Raw genomic sequence first — 20,817 nt, forward strand, 5'->3', positions numbered from 1 at the left:
AGCTGAGAGCCTGTGGACCTGCCTCAGGCTGAAGCCAGGAGGTAAATGGAAAGCACTGGGGACATGGGAGGGGCTCCGGTTTGTATCTACAGGACCAGCAGAGCTGGCACAGGACCCACAAGCCGGGTTAACCACCAGGTCCCCCTAGCCAGACCCTGACTATTACATCAGCAGATGTAAAGAGGGCAGCACAGGCCCTTACATCAGCAGATGTAAAGAGGGCAGCACAGGCCCCCGCACCCAGTTATCCACAGGGTGGGGCTGGGAGCAGAAGAGGCAGGAAGGGGACACACCCAGAGAAGAGGTGACAGTCCAGGCAGGGATTTGGCTGAAATTTTATCCAAGCAAGGCTGAACTAACTTAATAAAACTAATTTACAGTGGAAGAGCCTGGTTTTCCTTAATTGTCAAGTGTAAGTTCTCCCACCTAATATTAATGGGAATGAGAATTGTGAAGTTTATCTCAGTTCTAGAGAATAAAGGGGCACTTCTTCTCTTTTTTTACATAGCTGAGTTATAGAATGTAATTCTGACACCTGTCGAATTTTTATTTCTTTTATTTTTATTTTTATTGTGCTTGAGATGGAGTCTTGCTCTGTCACCAGGTTGGAGTGCAGTAGCGTAATCTTGGCTCACTGCAACCTCCACCTCCCAGGTTCAAGCGATTCTCCTGCCTCAGCCTCCCGAGTAGCTGGGATTACAGGTGCGTGCCACCATGCCCAGCTAATTTTTGTATTTTTAGTAGAGACACGGTTTCACCATGTTGGCCAGGATAGTCTCGATCTCTTGACTTTGTGATCTACCCACTTCAGCCTTCCAAAGTACTAGGATTACAGTTGTGAGCCACCACGCCTGGCGGAATCTTTATGTTTAAGTCATGTTTATGAAATATAATTTACATACAGTAAAATTCACTCTTAAAATGTAACTTTCAAGCTGGGCATGGTGACTCATGCCTGTAATCCCAGCATTTTGGGAGGCCGAGGTGGGTGGATCACCTGAGATCGGGAGTTCAAGACTAGCCTGACCAACATGGAGAAACGCTGTCTCTACTAAAAACACAAAATTAGCTGGGCGTGGTGGCACATGCCTGTAATTCCAGCCACTTAGGGGGCTGAGGCAGGAGAATCGCTTAACCCTGAGAGGCGGAGGTTGCGGTGAGCTGAGATCGCAACATTGCACGCCAGCTTGGGCAACAAGAGCAAAACTCTGTCTGAAATGAGTTTTGGCAAATGTGTACAGTTGTGTAACTATCACCTCAGTTAAGATAAGGACAGTTCCATCACCCTGAAAAGGTTCTTCATACCCTTGTGTAGTTAACCATGCTCCCCTTACCCCCTCACCGATCTGATGTCCATCTCAGTAATTTGGCCTTTTCCAGAATTTTATAGGAATAAAATCATGTAAAATGTAGCTTTTTTTTTTTTTTTTTTTTTTTTGTTTGAGACAAGGTCTCACTCCTGTTGCCCAGGCTGGAGTGCAGTGGCACGATTTCAGCTCACTGCAACCTTGACTTCCCAGGTTCATGTGATCCTCCCACCTCAGCCTCCCGAGTAGCTGGGACCACAGGCTTGCACCTCCACACCCAGTTAACATTCTGTATTTTTATAGAGGCAGAGTTTTGTCATGTTGCCCAGGCTGGTCTTGAACTCCTAGGCTCAAGAAATCCACCCACATCAGCCTCTCAAAATGCTAGGATTGCAGGCGTGAGCCACTGCACCCAGCTTGTGCTAAACTATTTTTTTTTTTTTTTTTGGAGACACAGTCTCGCTCTGTCGCCCAGGCTGGAGTGCAGTGGTGCAATCTCGGCTCACTGCAAGCTCCGCCTCCCGGGTTCATGCCATTCTCCTGCCTCAGCCTCCTGAGTAGTTAGGACTACAGGTGCCTGCCACCACACCCGGCTAATTTTTTGTATTTTTAGTGGAGACAGGGTTTCACTGTGTTAGCCAGGATGGTCTCGATCTCCTGACCTCGTGATCTGCCCATCTTGGCCTCCCAAAGTGCTGGGATTACAGGTGTGAGCTACCATGCCCCGCAGCTTGTGCTAAACTTTTAAACGTATTTCCTTGACTACCTCAGCTTCCTTCTCCTCCACTCAGCCTTCTCTGCGAATTGCTTTATATGGACAAAACTGGAACCAGCAGCAACCTTCCCAGCTGCCCCAGCCCCACCACCAGACCTTTGTGTGACAACAGTCCCCGGGGTCTTGGGTCTGGATTGTTGACATTCTAATCTTATTGGTTCTCTGCAATGCTTGCTTTCTTTGGGTTATTTCTCTCTTTTCCACCCTCCCCTCCTTAGGACACAGACACTCTTTCTTCAGATCCCTCCCCACTTATAGCCCCCTCCCCTCCTCCTCACCTGTTGGCCCTCTGCCCCGGCAGCCTGCTTCCCCAGGGAATCCATACACAAGGGCCTGCCTCCCTTCCGAGCACTCCTCCCCTTCTGCACAGTCTTCCTCTCTTCTCATCCTCTATCTTCTGCCACCTTGTTCTCTGTGCCCAGGCCCTCTCGTGATCTCATTCGCCACAGATACACCCTGCTGCCTAGCTCCCGCCCGCAGGCATCATTTGATCGATGGGTTTGAGGTTTGTTGACAGTTGGGGTTTTTCTCTCTCAGTGAGGAAGAAGCAAGAAACCTCAACACTGCAATTTCCTCAACTCCCAGTGATGGTGACAAATTCTGAGGCCCCAGGGCGGGGGCTGTGTTTGTGTCTTCACACGCCCTGTGGAGTGTTGTCCTCACAGTGGTAAAGAAATAAGGAGGTGAAAAGGTAAGACAAGAGGGAGTGGCACCTGTGCTTAGGGGCAGGGCTCTGTCTGATGTGGGAGGACCTTAAATGTGTCTCTCTTCTCACCTATGCCAGACATTTGCAAGCTGACTGCCCTCAAGGAGCTGTGCACACCTTCTTCACCCACCATGAGGCTTAGCAAAGGGTCACACCCAGGAACTGAAGCTCTCCCTGTGTCTCCAGGGGTGGGAAGGCGGTGTCTGTGGTTATCCACCTCCATTCAGAGCCAAGTGAGTTCAGACTGCTGGGTTCTAGTCCTAAATTCTTTCACTGACTACCCCTGAGGCCTTGAGCAAGTGACCTAACCTCCTCGTGCTTGCTTCCGTTTCCCCATCTTTACAATGACAGTCATCATGGGGACAAATTCACTGGGTTGTAGTACAGATGGAATGAGAGCAAGCCGATGAGCAGAAGACGGGCTCAACAAATGGAAACCACTGCTATCCTCACCACTCTTACTATCTCAATTTAGGAAACAAGGATCCCGACATCGCAAGCTATTCCAGGTGAAGCTAAAAAGAAGATAATCCCCAAGTCTCTGGGTAAAGAAACTCTCTGCCACCCTCAATCAAATCAAAGCCAAACTCCCTGATGTCGGTAGTGAAGGGGAAGGTCCCCCCAAGGGTGGGGTGGAGTGAGGTGTGGCTTTCCTTACCCCTTGGTGGTACCAGTGAGACAAGGGAGAAATCTCTAGGGAAAGGTGAGCCTTGGAGGGCAAAACACAGCCAAGAGATCGAACCACTTTTCCCATGTGGAGAGTCTCCTGCCAGCCAGAGCCAATCTCAGGAAATATGAGTTCGATTTTATTAAGGAAACCAACACGTTTCCTTCTGTCTAATGTAGGCTCTGTGTTATTCACATTGTCGGCTCCCAGGATGTGAAATGTTATCCTAGTACAGAACCCAGAAAAGCATGGACTGAATGTCTCTTTAGAGAGCTTTAGCCAACTATTTAAAAAAGTGGAGTCTACCTTCCTAACAGAGTTAATAATCACATGCCTTGATAGGGAGCAGCAGTAATAGTTGAGGCAATAATAACAGTTGACTTTTTCTTTTAGCAGTTGCAATATAAGATTCATAACTATCCTGTTAAGATGGTATTATTTACAGTCATCACTCAGTATCTTTCTGGATTGGCTCCAGGACCCCCTTGGATACCAAAATCCACGGATACTTGAATTTCTGAAATAAAATGGTGTAGTATTTGCATATAACCTAGGCACATCCTTCCATATACTTTTTTGTTTGTTTGTTTGTAACAGAGTCTTACTGCTTTACTCAGGCTGGAGAGCAGTGTCATGTCATGATCATAGCTCACTGCAGCCTCAAACTCCTGTGCTAAAGCAATCCTCCTGCCTCAACCTCCTGAGTAGCTGAGACTACAGGTGCACCACAGCACCAGGCTAATTTTTTTTTAAGTTTTCATAGAGACAGGGTCTCGCTAATGTTTATGAGGCTGGTCTCAAACTCCTGGGGCCTCAAGTGATCCTCCTGCCTTGGCCTCCCAAAGTACTGTTATTACAGATATGAGACACTGTGCCTGGCCAATCTTCCCTATACTTAAATCATCTCTAGATAACTTATAATGTCAAATATTAATACAATGTAAATGCCGTTGTTATACTATATTGTTTTTGTCTGTATTATTTTTGTTGTATTGTTGTTTTTATTGTTGGGTTTTTTCAATATTTTCTATCTGTGGTTGGTTGAATCCACAGATGCGGAAACTGTGGATATGGAAAGCTGACTGTATTAGAATTTTATAGAACAGGAAACTAAGGCTTCACTAATTTAAATAGCCTGCTAGGATCATACAGATGGGAGGCATTCTTCAAACCCTTGTTTGATTCTGGATTTGAACTTGGGTCAGCTTGAATTCAATGCGAGAGTACCTAACAGTATTTTGTCTCTTAGAGGAGTCTAGTTTGCAATTGCATTTCAACCTAGTAAGAAAAGCATGTATAAGATCTACTTTCTTTCTGATCTCCGTCGGTATTTGTTTTCTTATGAAAGTCTGAGAAAGTCTCAAAGCTCAGCCCCAAAGAATGAAGAAGTGGCTCATTTCTGCCCCCTAGAGGAGGCAAGGAAGGTCATGGTTAAAATGAGTGCTCAGAATCCCAACAGATCTAACCCTGCAATAGAGCTAAACCTAAAAAGAAACTACTTTCAGTTCATGAAAGGGAGGTGATAATGGGTTAGGGATTATCTGGATCAAGAGTGAGAACAGTGTATCAGGGTCCTGCCTGGATATATACTGGATAGATATATATATAGATATATATATATATAGTGTGTGTGTGTATATATATACAGCTTGCAAATACACACACACACACACACACACACACACACACACACACACTGTTCTATCAGGGTCCTGAATAGACTCATTCTAGTCTAGTATTCAGACTAGAACTTTCATCTTTAACGCATGCCCCAAATGATTCTTTCACTAGGGCAACTTTGAGAAACAGGTGCATATGATTTATTCATCCAGCTAGGGCTTGAGTAACACCTTCCATCCACAAGCCACTGTTACTAAGGCATTTGGTGGACCCTAAGGGAGTCCAGTCCACATCCCTGTTCCAAAGAAGCTTGTTCAATAAGATCACTTGGACTCGGGAAGGGGAACATTACACACCGGGGCCTATTATGGGGAGGGGGGAGGGGGGAGGGATTGCATTGGGAGTTATACCTGATATAAATGATGAATTGATGGGTGCTGACGAGTTGATGGGTGCAGCATACCAACATGGCGCAAGTATACATATGTAACAAACCTGCATGTTATGCACATGTACCCTAGAACTTAAAGTATAAGAAAAAAAAAAAAAAAAGACATTGAGGTGCCATTGGAAATTTTGAGCAAAGAAGCAACATGTTCTGACTTACACTTTAAAAGTGTAATTGTGGCCTATTAGGATGAAATTAAACTGTTGAGGAATGTAAAACAATTTATTTATATGCCAGAAAAGAAAAAAAAACTCTTTAAAGAAACATGACAAAATTCAGCAACTAAAACTACAAAAATTCCAATGTCCAGCTTTCGATAAAAAATTATTAGATACACAAAGAAGCAGAAAAACATAAGACATTTTGTAAATGTTTTGTAAAATTAAATATACACTTTCCATAAAATCCAGCAATGTCACCTCTATGTACTTACTTAAAAGAAATTTAAATGTTATGTATACACAAATTCTGTGTTCAAACATTTATGTTAAATTTCTTTATTATCTCCAAAAACTGGGGGTATAAAAACCTCTGACCTGTTAAAAAAAAAAAAAAAAAAGCTTGTTCAATTACAGTATCTCTCAGGGCCTTGCCTTTGTTATTGAGAAAATGGCTCATTTCTAAATGGTGTGAGAGCCAGGAGACCCATGTTGGACCTGCAGACAGGGTGCACTTTACTTAATCTCCTTGAACCTCAGTTTCCTTGTCTACAACATCAGAGGGTGAATACACATCACGCTTCCTCCTGTGCCAAGATTCTGAAGTCCCCAGGCCCTGTGGAGAGGCTACAGGGAAACCTTACTTAGGTGACCTGCTTAGGAGTCTGGTCTCCTTGACTGTGCAGATCCACTGCCTGCCAAATGGCTCATAACAATCCTGGGAGCAGGCTGTGGTCTCCCTGATCCTGAGGTCCAGAGCTTTGGGTGTTCCCATCACTGGCATTCACACCACACTGTAGGAGCCTTCTTTTCACTGATGCATGGAGTATAAAGTAAACTCTGTTCACAAAAAGGGTCTGGGGAAAATAAAGTTGATTTGGAAAAATAAAGTTCTCCAGAAACCCAAGTAAGTCTTCTTTATTTCGAGAAACCTCCAAAGAAGACTTCCTGAACTCTGGAGTCAGATGAACCAGGCTTTAAATCCTAGCTCTGTTACTCAATAGCTGCATGATTTGAGGCAAGTTATCCATGTTAAACTTGATCTGTTCATCTGTGGAATGGACATAAAAAGAGTACCCAAAGCTGGGTGTGGTGGCATGCACCTGGGTTCTCCGCGACTTGGCAAGAGGCTGAGGGAGGAAGATGACTCGAGCCTAGGAGTTCGAGGCTGTAGTGCACTACAATCATGCCTGTGAATTGCCACTGCATTCTAGCTTGGGCAACATAGTGAGACCTCATCTCTAAAAATATGTATGTACAATAGAATAGTTTGTATCTCACTGAGTCATGGTGAAGATTAAATGAGACTAGACTAATCCTTGGTACATAATAGGTATTCTGAAATATTTCCTACTGTTATTACGATTAATACTGCTGATGCTAGTTTTACCTTCAGAGACTGTTACAATCGGAAAATAAAGAAACAGTTCACAGTCGGGACCCCACCCAAGGATTTAGCACCCAAATCACTCCAGAGAACTCCAGTTTGACCTCGGCAGTCATCCAGGATGCCACATGTCCCCTCACTCTTGTTTAAAGATGTCCTAATACAGCCAAACTTATTTTGCCAAATTTCTCAAAATGAGTCCTTTAGTGGGTCCTCAGGCTCATGGTGCCACTACCACATCACCCAAGGGTCATGGCCCTCTGGGTTTGAGGTTACAGGAAAAGAGAGGGGCCTAGGACCAGGGCCAAGGCAGGCTCATAGACACTCCTTGCAGGAGCAAGGTCAACAAGCAAGACCCATGAGGGCTGAAACAAGGACCTGCTTGACACTCGGATTGACTGCATTTGGAGAGTCAATAATCGCTGCCTTTGCTCTTTTAATGAGCTACTGCTTTTGAAGAAAATTTAAAAACAAAGTAAAATCCATAAAAACATGCAGACGTTGCTGGGCAGCAGCAAACAAACATATTGGATTGTTCAGAAAGACTGCTAAGATCTTTTTTTTTTTTTTTTTTTTTTAAGACAGAGTCTTGCTCTGTCGCCCAGGCTGGAGTACAGTGGCCGGATCTCAGCTCACTGCAAGCCCCGCCTCCCGGGTTTAAGCCATTCTCCTGCCTCAGCCTCCCAAGGAGCTGGGACTACAGGTGCCCGCCACCTCGCCCGGCTAGTTTTTTGTATTTTTTAGTAGAGACGGGGTTTCACCGTGTTAGCCAGGATGGTCTCGATCTCCTGACCTCGTGATCCGCCTGTCTTGGCCTCCCAAAGTGCTGGAATTACAGGCTTGAGCCTCCGCGCCCAGCCAGACTGCTAAGATCTTAAGAGCAAATTGTTTATTAACTGCAGAGAAAAGCTGTAATAAGAACTGGCTTCAGCACTAAAACACAGCTTTTGATTCTTCACCATCTCACTCCAACCCAAGAGAATAGCAGCAGCTGTTAGGTGTAGGGGAGCCCGTGGGCCTATTTAGGGGTGAGGGTAAGGTATAGAGGGGCATGGGCTCTCGTCTCACAATTGACAAAGGGCCCCACATTCTGGCTTTTGACATTAGCTCCAGATGACAGGACTGCAAGAAGCAATGTTTAGGATAGAACTCTAAACTCGTGTTCCCTCACTGCCTGTAGAGCACTGTAAAATATTTAAAATGTACCCTGGAATTATCATGCAAAAACACATTACCTTTACTATCTTTTTTCTGTGATGAAAGTATTAATTTATCAAATGTAAACATTTAAAATACACCACAGTGGCATGCACTTGTGGTTCCAGCTACTTGGGAGGCTGAGGTGGGAGGATTGCTTGAGCCCAGGAGGTTGAGGCTTCAGTGAACCATGATCACGCCACTGCACTCCACCCTGGGTGACAGAGTGAGACTCTGTCTCAAACAAACAAACAAACAACAACAACAAAACCCACAGTTCTCACCATCTTTTGGAGGAGTGGTTGGCATTTCTTCATATTTTAATATACTAGGAACCTCAAAAAAATGGAAGTAACTGTGGGTCAGTCTTGTCCTCTGAGAGGCCCTGGTGCAGACCTGTGGATGGGAGTGAAGAATCAGGGCAGCCCTGGATGTAACTGTCTCTCCTGCAGAAGTTGTTGCTCCCTAGTCCAAACAGGTTTTTATCAGAATCTCTTTACTTCTCCATAAGAGATAAATATCAGTCCTCACCTTCTCATTCACCCATGAAAGAGACGCATTGCAAGGACAAACCCTGAAAATGCTGCTGGTCCAACCGAACTGACAGGGCCCCTGAGTATATCCACAAGAGGAGTGCCTGGCCCCAGCTCTACACCCATCTCAGCAGGGTGTGAACCACAGACAGCACTTTTCTGGGGGGAGGGATTCTTGACTATTCTACACCATGTCCCAGAGAACACCAACACGTTTTCTTTCACCTCTTATGTAAACTTCCAAAGCCTATGATAAAATAAATCAAAATTCTAACCCAAGCATTCACCATCTGCCCCATCACCATATAATTAAGATGATGTACTTAGCCTTGAAATACAGAACTTTTCTGTTAGCCTGTCATGAAAGGTTCACTATTTCCCGTCTCTGGCTTGGATATGGTTTGGATATTTGGCTCCTCCAAATTTTATATTGAAATGTGATCCCAGTGATGAAGGTGGGGCCTAGTGGGAGGTCTTTGGGTCACAGGGGCAGATCCCTTATGAATGGCTTGGTGCCCTCCCCATGGTAATGAGTCCTCACCCTATGAGTTTGTAGAATATGTGATTGTTTAAGAGAATGTGGCACCTCCCTGGCACCTTGCTTCCTCTCTCACCATGTGACAGACCTGCTCCCCCTTTGCCTTTCATCCATGACTGTAAGCTTTTTGAGGCCCTCCCTAGAAGCAGATGCCAGCATCATGCTTCCTGTACAGACTGCAAAACCATGAGCCAAAGGAAACCTCTTTTATTTATTTATTTATTTTTTTATTTTGAGACAGAGTCTCACTCTGTCGCCAGGTTGGAGTGCAGTGATGCAATTTTGGCTCTCTGCAACTTCCACCTCCCCAGTTCAAGCAATTCTTCTGCCTCAGCCTCCCGAGTAGCTGGGACTACAGGCACCTGCCACCACGCCCGGCTAATTTTTGTATTTTTTAGTAGAAACAGGTTTCACCATATTGACCAGGCTGGTCTCGAACTCCTGACCTTGTGATCTGCCTGCCTTGGCCTCCCAAAGTGCTGGGATTACACGTGTGAGCCACTGTGCCCGGCTACCTCTTTTCTTTATAAATAACCCAGTCCCAGGTATTCCTTTATACCAACACAAATGAACTAACACAGACTTCCTCTCTTAAAGTTAATAAAAATAGATGATGGACACAATCCAGCCAGAGTGCTGGCAACCAACACCCAGTCACAGATAAATCACAGCTACACCCTTTTCTCACACGGGGTGCCAACATTGCAACCTTTAGATGCAATCTTTTTTCATGAACTGTAACCAGCAGTTCTCCCACTTCAGCCTCCTGAGTAGCTGGGACTATAGGTGCATGCCACCATCCCTGGCTAATTTTTTTTTTTTTTTAATTTTTTGTACAGACTGGTACTTTTTGTTACTTAGGCTAGTCTCCAACAACTGGGCTCAAGCAATCATCCTGTCTTGGTCTCCCAAAGTTCTGGGATTACAGGCATGAACCACTGCACCTGGCCTATGTGTTTTAATATATTCACCGTCTTGTGCAAACATCCCCACTCTCCAATATCAAAGCATATCCATTATCACAAAATGAAACCCCATACCTACTATAGTTACTGCCTATTACCTCCTCCCCTTAGTCTCTGGTAAACCATCAATCTACGTTCTGTCTTTATGGGTTTGCCTATTCTGAATATTTCATGTAAATGGAATCATGTGATAAGTGACTTTTGTTTTATTTTATTTTATTTTATTTTTTTGAGATGGAGTCTGGCTCTGTCGCCCAGGCTGCAGTGCACTGGCACAATCTCAGCTTACTGCAATCTCTGCCTCCCGGGTTCAAGTGATTCTCCTGCCTCAGCCTCCCAAGTAGCTGGGATTACAGGCACCTGCCACTGTACCGGACTAATTTTTGTATTTTTAGTAGAGATGAGGTTTCACCATGTTGGCCAGGCTGGTCTCGAACTCCTGACCTCAGGTGGTCCACCTGCTTCGGCCTCTCAAAGTGCTGGGATTACAGGCATGAGCCACCGCACCTGGTCGATAAGTGACCTATAGTGTCTGGCTTATCTCACTTAATGTCTTCAAGGTTCATCCACGTTGTAGTATGTGTCAGTACTTCATTCCTTTTTATTGTCAAATAATATTCCGTTGTATGGATATACAACATTTGATTTATCCATTCATGAGTTGATGGACACTTTGGGTTGTTTCCATTTTGTGGCTATTATGAGCAATGCTAAGATGAATATTCACGTGCATGTTTTTGAGTGAACACATGCTTTCAGTTCTCCTGGATATATACCCAGGAGTGGAATTGCTGGGTCTTATGGAATTGCTGGGTCTGCTGAGGGTATGGACGAGGTCACAGAACAAGAGCAAAGATACTCTGAAAACATGGAATCCAGGCCCCACGGTATTAAAAACACACACTCTGATAAACTAAAACGAAGTACTTGTAATTTAGTGTATTTCTGAAAGTTTTTACCATTTATGGGCAGAGAAACTACATAAAGGGGCTCTGGTGGTCTTTGAAATAATTTATTGACAATTTAGGCATGGAAATGTGAGTAGGTCATAAAGTTTGAGTACAGTAATAATTTTGGATGTACAGTCACGGGTCAAATAGCAACATTTTGGTAATGGACCGCATACACAACAGTATTATGATGGGGTCAAAGAATTTCTGTTGCCTAGCGACATGACAACATCTTAGTGCAACACGTTGCTCACATGTTTGTGGTAATGCTGGTGTAAATGAACGTATTGCATTGCCAGTCATATGAAAGTATAGTACATGCAATTATGTACAGTACATACTACTGGATAATGATGAACCCCTATGGTACTGGTTAATGTATTTATTATTCCATACTTTTTACCCTTATTTTAGAGCATATCAAAGCATATCCATTATCACAAAATGAAAACCTCCTAGTTACAAAAAAAAAAAAAAAAAAAATTGAGCCAGACACAGTGGCTCATAGAAAAAAGCTATTTTTATAATTAAGATACAAAGAAAAAAGCAGCTGTACAATATGTTCATATTTTAAGCTGTTCTTACAAAAGAGTCAAAAGTTTTAAAAAACTTTTTAAAAATTAAAAAGTTTATAAAGTAAAAAAGTCACAGAATGCTAAGGTTAATTTATTATTGAAGAAATAAATTTTTAATATAAATTTAGTATAGCCTAAGTGTACAGTGTTTAAAAGTCTACAGTAGTGGAATGTTCTGGGCCTTCACATTCACTCACCACGTACCCACTGACTCACCCAGAGCAACTCCAGTCCTGCAAGCTCCATTTATGGTAAGTGCCCTATATAGGTGTACCATTTTTTATCTTTCATGCTGTATTTTCTTGTACCTTTTCTAGGTTTAGATTTTTTTTTTTTTTTTTGAGATGGAGTCTCACTCTGTTGCCCAGGCTGGAGTGCAGTGACATGATCTCAGCTCACTGTAACCTCTGCCTCCTGGGTTCAAGCAATTCTCCTGCCTCAGCCTCCCTAGAAGCTGGAATTACAGGTGCGCCCCTTACGCCCAGCTAATTTTTGTATTTTTAGTAGAGATGGGGTTTCACCGTGTTGGCCAGGCTGGTCTTGAACTCCTGACCTCAGGTGATCTGCCCGCCTCAGCCTACCAAAGTGCTGGGATTACAGGTGTGAGCCATGGCGCCTGGGCCAGTTTAGATTTTTTTTAGATATACAAATACCAATGTGTCACACTGGCCTACAGTATTTAGTACAGTAACATGCTGTGCAGGTTTGGAGCCTAGGAGCACTAGGCTACACCATACAGCCTAGGTGTGTAGTAGGCTATGCCATCTAGGTTTGTGCAAGTGCACTCTATGATATTCACACAAGGACAAAATCGCCTTTTGGGGTCGCATTTCTCAGAATGTATTCCCATCGTTAAGCGACACATGACCATAATTGAAGAAACTCTCAGGCTGGCTTCCTCCTTCTTGAGAGAGATTCTGGGCCACGCCTCTTTAAGGCCAGGGAGAATTGACTGCCTTCCGCACCTGCTCTCTTGTCTTCCTGACTCAGACCTTTATAGCCTTCCCTCCCTCACAGCTCCCAGCATTTACTGTGTAAAAAAAAAAAAAAAAAAAGAATGCGCTATTGTTTCAAGTGGCAATTAATTGTTCCGCCTCTCATGGGAAGGAGGGAAGCTCTGAAAATGTTAGTCATTAATTCCCAGTGATGGGAAAGTTCAGTTTGACCTCAGGAGGTTACAACTGCCATATTTCAAATGGCAGATTTTGTAAAGTTTGATTCCTGTTGAATTAATCTAAAGTATTTCTACTTTGATCAAAGAACCGGGCTAGGTACTGTCGGGGGGTACATAGAAACACAAAGGCATCCAGCCCCATCCATCCCTGTCCTTAAGAAAACCTGTACAATGTACTTCTTTTCCACTGGACTTGGAGCCAAATAGCCTATCTTAATTCTAGATAACTGGGTAAATTAATCAGTCTTGCTGAGATTCAGTTTCCTTATCTGCAAAAAAAAAAAAAAAAAAAAAGAAAGAAAGAAAAAGAAAAAGGAGGATATGGTGGCTCATGCCTGTAATCTCAGCGCTTTGGGAGGCTGAGGTGGGAGAGTCATTTGAGGCTTGGAATTTGAGGTCAGGCTGGGCAACGCAGTGAGACCCTGTCTCTACAAAAAATTTAAAAGAAAAGGAGAGAAATCCCTTGCAGAATGGCTCTAAGGACTCCATGAGACAACACCTAGCCGTATAGTCAGCTAACACAGATTGTATGTCTACTACGTGGCACCACTGTTCCTCATGCTGGGGATACAGCAGAGGACAAAACAGAAAAGAATCCCTGCCCCCCATGAGGCCTACGTTCTGGTGGGGCAGCCTACCAGAGTATTCTCTGAGCTGTCAAGCACCATGCACATTTAAGGAATTATTCTATTCAAAGGTAATAGTGAGTGTGACCTGTGTAAAACAGATGGGGAAACTAGGTCACAGAGGTTACAATGGTAGCAGTAAGAAGAGAGAGGAGGTCATCTAATTCTGGAAGAAATGTACCCATTTGGAAACTACCCTGACCAATAAGAACAGAAAGCCCCGGAAGAATATTCACCGGACTTCTCTGGGGGAAGGATTACAGGCAAACTTTCACTCTTCTGTACTGTGTGAATATTTTTAAATTAACATTTATTATTAGAATAATTATTTTTCTGATTTGAATTAAGACATGGATTGAAATAGAGTCACAGGGCTGGGCATGGTGGCTCACGCCTGTAATCCCAGCACTTTGGGAGGCTGAGGTGGGCAGATCGCTTGAGGTAAGGAGTTCGAGACCAGCCTGGCCAATATGGTGAAATCCTGTCTCTACTAAAAATAGAAAATTTAGCCAGCTGTGGTGGCAGGCACCTGTAGTCACAGCTACTCGGGAGGCTGAGACAGGGGAGATGCTTGAACATGGGAGCACAGGGGAGTGCGGGAGTGGGTGTGGGGGGTGGGGGTATGGGGTAGGGTGTGGGGGGCGCAAGTGGAGGAGCCAAGACGGAGCCACTGTATTCCAGCCTGGGTGACAGAGTGAGACTCTGTCTCAAGAAAAAAAAAAAAAAAAAAAAATAGAGCCACAGCCTCTCAGGAGCAAACTCAGTTTCTGATTAATTTCAGGAGCCTGGAGATAGAAAATCTGTTAGGGGAAAAGTTACTCCCTGCATTTGGTATTTGGTTCCCTCTTGCCTTTCTGGCTCTCTCTGCCTCTTTCATAAATCCAAAGCCTCCTTGAGTCTTCCCAAACTCACCCAACTGCTGACACACACATGCAAACACGTGCAATCCGCCCTTCATGATTTGCAGTCAGATTTCATTATTAAGCAACTACTTCCCTGCTCATTTTCTCACCTTTCTCTTTCACATCACAGAGAGCCAAATTACACACACACAGAAAAGCTTTCCACAGAAGCACAGAAAACAAGCAACCTACTTGAATGTTTTATTGTGGTAACATACATAATATTTATCATTTTAACATTCACAATTCAATGGCATTAAATACATTCACAATGTTGTATAACCATCACCACTATGTATACCAAAACCTTTTTCATTATTTTCAACAAAAATTCTGTACCCATTAAATAATAACTTCTCTTCTGCCCCTCCCTCCAGCCCATGGTAACCTCTATTCCATTTTTTTTTTTTTTTTCTTCTACAAACAGACGCCACCACATCTGGCTGATTTTTTGTATTTTTGTAGAGACAGGGTTTCGCCATGTTGCCCAGGCTGGTCTCAAACTCCTGGGCTCAAACCATCTGCCTGCCTCCGTCTCCCAAGGTGCTCATTCAGGGATGAGCCATCACATCCCACTTTCTATTTCTTTTCTTTTCCTTTTTTCTTTTTTCTTTTCTTGACTTTTTTTTTTTTTTTGAAATGGGGTTTCACTCTTGTTGCTCATGCTGGAGTGCAATGGCACAATCTCAGCTCACTGCAACCTCCACCTCCCGGGTTCAGGCGATTCTCCAGCCTCAGCCTCCCAAGTAGCTGGGATTACAGGCACGCGCCACCATGAACAGCTAATTTTTTGTATTTTTTTGTAGAGATCAGGTTTCACCATATTGGCCAGGCTTGTCTGGAACTCCTGATCTCAAGTTATCCACCCGCCTTGGCCTCCCAAAGTGCTGGGATTACAGGTGTAAACCACAGCACCCGGTCTTCTGTCTTATTTTCTACCTCTATGAATTGGCCTATTCTGGGTACCTGATATAAGGAGAATCATATAATATTTGTTTTTCTTTGTCTGGATTATTTCACTAATAATAATGCTTTCATTATTTTATTATTTCAATAATAATGTTTTCAAGGTCTATCCATGTTTTAGCATATATCAACATTTCATTTCTTTTTATGGCTGAATACTATTTCATTGTATGAATATAGCACGTTTTATTTATCCATTCATCTGTTGAGGGACATTTGGGTGGTTGTTTCTGCCTTTTGGCTATTGTGAATAATGCTGCTATGAATATTGTGCACAAATATCTGTTCAGGTCCCTGCTTTCAGTTCTCTTGGGTATATACCCAGAAGTGGGATTGCTGGGTCACACTGTAGTTCTGTGATTAGTCTACAAAAACAACTCACTTTGGAGGATTTTATATGCTCACTTTATTTTGTATCTTATGAAATCTTTTTGAGGTGCTTAGAAAAAATACACACCATAAAAAGAAATAAAGAGTTAAAGGAATTGAGGCAAAGGGAAAATAAGGGTAAGAGCTTCCCAGTTAGTGCTTGGGCAGGGCAGATCAGCTCCACCAGAGAACAAGCGCTTGGGGCATGCCGCTAGCACTTTCAAAAGGCAGCTTCCTATGCAGATGATTCCAATTCTACACGTTGGTCAAGCTGCATCTCCAAATGGAGCAGGGCACGTGGGCTTCGCTGTATACACGGACCACGTGGAAACTGACACCATAACCTTACCCACAGCACGTTTCTCATGCACTCACAGACCTCCGGCTGGGCCGGTCCTTAGAATTATCTAGGGCAACTCTCTTGATTTCCAGATGAGAAAAGTAAGCCTCAAAGAGGTCAAGTGTCCTGCAGAGACACACAGAGCGTGAAAGTAGCAGAGCTGAAATTCACACCCATGTGTCCCGCGACAGCCTAGTTTCTCTGGGTTACCACACTGCCTCTCATTCCTGTAACTCAGCTTTCCTTTGCTTCAGTTGTGCGAACTTTACTTATTTGGGAAACGTATAGGCTGTATGAAATCATTATGTTCTCATTCTTTTTAAACTGTTCCAGTAGTTATGCAGTTTCAAAGTTCTGAAGGCTAAAAGTACTATTTGGTACTAAACAAGGTAGACATTAACTGTGACACGGGAGGGATGTCACAAATCCCATTGCTGAAGCTGTTACTTATTTTAGAAAACTTTCCATTAGTTGACTTCCCAAATAGAAGTGTTGCTTCCTGGTTTCCCTTGGTGATTTTTTAAATTGTGCTTAAACATGAGTGTCCAGTTGAGACTACATGCAATTCCAGCATAACCAGGCTTGGTAATGACCAGAGCTATTAACCTGTGATGGACCTTGTATCCGCCAAATATTTACCTAGCTCATTCACACAACAGGTTGGTGGGGCAGATCCAATGGCTCCTACTTCAGCTGGATTTCCATTTGGATCTTAATGTGAACACAGCTTCTTGGTTTTATTTATATACATAGATTTTTCTGACATATTTCATCCTTTCCTAAACCAACTACCCTCAGAGACATTGCAACTTGCTCTCTTCCCTCCATGAGTCACTTAGAAACACACTGGCGGTTTCCAGGACTTCCTCAATGTCTTTCTAACTGTGTCTGGTGTAAGCTGATGGGCTTTCCCTGACGCAAGTTTGACAGATCTACTCACTCATCTTTAATTCAGTTGCACAAACACTGCAGATGTGGTAGAGGATGGTTGTGGGCTCTAGAACAAGGCAGCCCTGGTCTAAATCTCAGCTCTTACTTCATAACCTCCAGCAAGTTACTCAACCTCTTTGTGTCCCATTTTGTAATCTAAAAAGTAGAAATGATAATATAACCAACCGCCTTAGGCGATTATGAGAATTAAGAGTTAATATGCGAATCAGCCCTGGAAGAGTGCCTGACGCATGTTGTAAATGCTCGGTACATTATTGACAAAATTCCTGCCTACTCCAAGTCAGGCACTGCCAGGCTTTGGGATATAAGGATGAATAAAACACAGATCTTGCTTTCAAGAAGCTTGTTCAGAGAACACATACACACAAAATATACAGTCCAAGTGTGGTGACTTACACCTGTAATCCCAACACTTGGAGACGTCGAGGTGGAAGGACTGGTTGAACCCAGGTGTTTGAGACCAGTCTGGGCAACAAGCAAGACACTGTCCCTACAAAAAATTTAAAACTTAGCCAAGCGTGATGGCACACACCTGTAGTCCCAGCTTCTCGGGGGCTGAGGTGGGAGAATCACTTGAGCCTGGGAGGCCAAGGCTTCAGTGAGCCATGATTGCGCCACTGCACTCCAGCCTGGGCAACAGAGCAAGACCCTGTCTCTCTGTCTCTCTATGTGTATATATATATATATATACACACACACGTGTATATGGCAACATTATGTATTCTTATCATGGACTTTTATGTATTGATCTTTTTGGAGTTGGGAGTCTTGCTGTGTCACCCAGGTTAGAGCGCAATGCTGCAATCTCAGCTCACTGCAACCTCCGCCTCCCTGGTTCAAGCAATTCTCCTGTCTCATCCTCCCAAGTAACTGGAACTACAGGCATATGCCACCACACCTGGCTAATTTTTTTATTTTTATTTTTAGTAGAGACAGGGTTTCACCATGTTGGCCAGGCTGGTCTCGAACTCCTGAACTAAAATGATCCACCTGCCTTGGCCTCCCAAAGTCCTGGGATTACAGGCGTGAGCCACAACGCCCAGCCTATCATGGACATTTTAAAACAAGATAGTAGCATAGCATTTTTGTGTTCCATAAGGAAACTTGTTGCTATATTATTACCACTGAATACCAGCATTTTCATCTAGAATTTGTTAAATGCCCCTGTCCATTAATTCACCAACATGTGTTGAGTACCTACTAGGCACTTAGGATATACATGTGATACTGACACAAAATGTTAGTATATCATTCTTCACTGCCTTCCCTCTTCCTACACTTTCTATGCCTCACTCAGGAGTGCCTATGATTGCCTACCTAGTTCTTAGAGCTTCAGGGTAAGGGGGAGAGTGGAGAGTCAAGAGAGGTTAACTCGATCGGTATAACTGAGGTGGCGAGCGGGTAACAGGAGAGATGTGAAGATTTCAGTAAGTTTGAAAGAAGAGATTTGGGGAAGGAATTGCTGTGATGAGAAAATTGTGGGAAAACTGAAGAGTGAAGAGGAACTTTTGAACTTCCACTGGGCATCCTACAATGTCTTTCCTTCTTCCCATGCCTCTTCGGTAGAGACTTCCAGCCAACAGCAAGCATAATTTGCCAGCAATGTGAGTGAGCCTACTTAGAAGTGGATCCTACAGCCCTGACCGACATTGTGCTACGGCTTCATGAGACCCCTGAGTCAGAACCACTCAACTAAGCCATTCCCAAATCCCCAACCTGTGAGAGATAAAAAATATTCACTGTTATTTAAATCTCCATGTTTTGGAGTAATTTGTTACACAGCAGTAGATAAGAAAACCACTGGCCATTAGTTGGCCAAATTTATTGAGGTTACCCAAATATAACCTGAGTTTCCCAGGCCACCTCAGCCTATGGGAACAAAAGGGGACACAGCAAGAATAACACTCAGATTCTGTGGCTGGGCACGATGTCTCATGCCCTTAATCTCAGCACTTCGGGAGGCTAAGGCAGGAAGACTGCTTGAACACAGGAGTTCAAGATCAGCCTGGGCAACAGAGCAAAACCCTATATCTACAAAAAAATTAAAACTTAACTGGGTGTGGTAGCACACACCTGTAATCCCAGCTACTCGGGAGGCTGAGGCAGGAGGATGGCTTGAGCCCAGGAGGTCAAGACTGCCGTGAGCAGTGATTGCACCACTGCACTCCAGCCTGGGTGACAGAGAGAGACCCTGTCTCATACAAAACCCCCAAACTCAGATTTCACTGGCTCTTGCCTTACCTGCTGAAGCCAGACCTATACCTGCAATCTTCTGTTAATCAACCATCCCACACACCCCACCCCCACAGAAAAATAAGAAGTATGTTTGTGAATCATGAAAAGAGGGACCAGTCTCACGTGTGTGTGTGTGTGTGTGTGTGTGCGTGAACAAGACTGTTCTCACAGAGTGCTGTTTTGCTCTCTCACCCAGTACTTCCTATGGTTTTCAAGATACCACCATCTCCTGCTAGGAGATGGTGTTGCCACTGGAACTAGTGCCCCTGGCCAAGCACCAAAATCTCCTATGGGCCACGGCCCCTGCAGAACTCACTGGACCAAAGCTGGACCAAAGCTGGAGTTGCTCTCTGATGAAGTGGTAGCAAGATGCTTCTCTCCTCTCCAATGCACTGCCCTTGTCCTGGAGGTCTATAGAGATTTTACTGAGATCTCACTTTTTACTCACAACCATCTCTCTCCTGAGGTCTCAGACGTGTGTCCACAGGTTGGGCAGGGACAGAATCAAAGGATTTATATGTTGTCTTCAGGATTCTCACTAACCTTTAGCGACCCAGAATTTGTGACTGGGCCAGGTTCAACATGGTTACAGGCAGCTCTAGGCTCACATCATGTCAGTTTGGCCATCCTAAGGAGGGAGAGGACTTCTTGCTTTAGAAGACATAATTCCCAATAAAGAGCTCTGATTGGCTGGGCTTGGGTCTCATGCCTGCCTCTTGGGCTGAAGTGAGGGAGAAGAAAGGGGACTGTGATTGGCAGCCTCATCAGGATCACCTTCCCCAAGGGAAGGAGGCCTGTACTAACCCTCAAAGGTGGGTAGCTAGCAAGGGAGGGGGAGAGGCTGGTGGATAAAAACAACAGCTTTCAGGCCAGGAGCAGTGGCTCGTGCCCGTAATTCCAACACTTCAGGAGGCCAAGGTGGGAGGATTGCTTGAGGTCAGGAGTTGGAGACCAGATTGGGCAACTTAGTGAGACCCCATCTCTACAAAAATAAAAATAAATAAAATTAGCCAGGTGTGGTGGTGCAACTGCAGTCCCAGTGACTCAGGAGACTGAGGCAGGAGGATCACCTGAGCCTAGGAGTTCAAGGCTGCAGTGAGCTATGATCATGACACTGCGCTCCAGCCTGGGCAACAGAGCAAGATCCTGTCTCAAAACAAACACACACACACCCCAATAAAACACACAGCTTTCTGCTGCACCCCCATTTCCGACCTGCTTAGGCAGCAGTGGCCCCAGCAATCCCAGCCATTCAAGGACGCGGTTGCTGCCACTGCGGAGCTTGCTGTACCCAGACTCAGGCTCAAGTGCAGCACCTTCTTCAGCTCCTCCAGTGCACCCCTTCCTGAGACGAGTTCAAGGGGCGGGCTGCAATGACTTCTGCACCTGCGTTATCTTTCTTCTAAATTCCCCTGAACATTCCCTGCA

General features: G+C 44.3%; 1 protein-coding gene and 1 long non-coding RNA gene across 4 annotated transcripts in view; one reads left to right on the forward strand and one right to left on the reverse strand.

The window, feature by feature from the left end:
- Nucleotides 1–2,594, reverse strand: part of PLEKHG3 (pleckstrin homology and RhoGEF domain containing G3) — a 75,447-nt gene extending 72,853 nt beyond the window's left edge. The window contains exon 1 of one of the 2 annotated variants that reach the window (XM_023232310.3): nucleotides 2,361–2,594. In XM_023232310.3, the coding sequence (XP_023088078.1) occupies nucleotides 2,361–2,405 (45 nt within the window). In that variant the 5' untranslated portion in view covers nucleotides 2,406–2,594. The remainder of the gene's footprint in view (nucleotides 1–2,360) is intronic. The other variant, XM_023232347.3, reaches the window with a different exon arrangement.
- Nucleotides 1,945–18,875, forward strand: LOC111555903. Of its 2 annotated transcripts, XR_002735672.2 has the most exons (4): nucleotides 1,945–2,773; nucleotides 2,867–3,021; nucleotides 3,264–3,333; nucleotides 18,721–18,875. It is a non-coding gene; the product is annotated as an uncharacterized LOC111555903 (long non-coding RNA). The 2 variants fall into 2 exon arrangements; XR_002735671.2 differs by lacking the exon at nucleotides 18,721–18,875 and having other exon boundaries at nucleotides 3,264–4,048.
- The last annotated feature ends 1,942 nt before the right edge of the window (nucleotides 18,876–20,817 follow it).

Source organism: Piliocolobus tephrosceles, chromosome 6 (genome assembly GCF_002776525.5).
Source record: "Piliocolobus tephrosceles isolate RC106 chromosome 6, ASM277652v3, whole genome shotgun sequence".
NCBI classification, from domain to species: Eukaryota; Metazoa; Chordata; class Mammalia; order Primates; family Cercopithecidae; genus Piliocolobus; species Piliocolobus tephrosceles.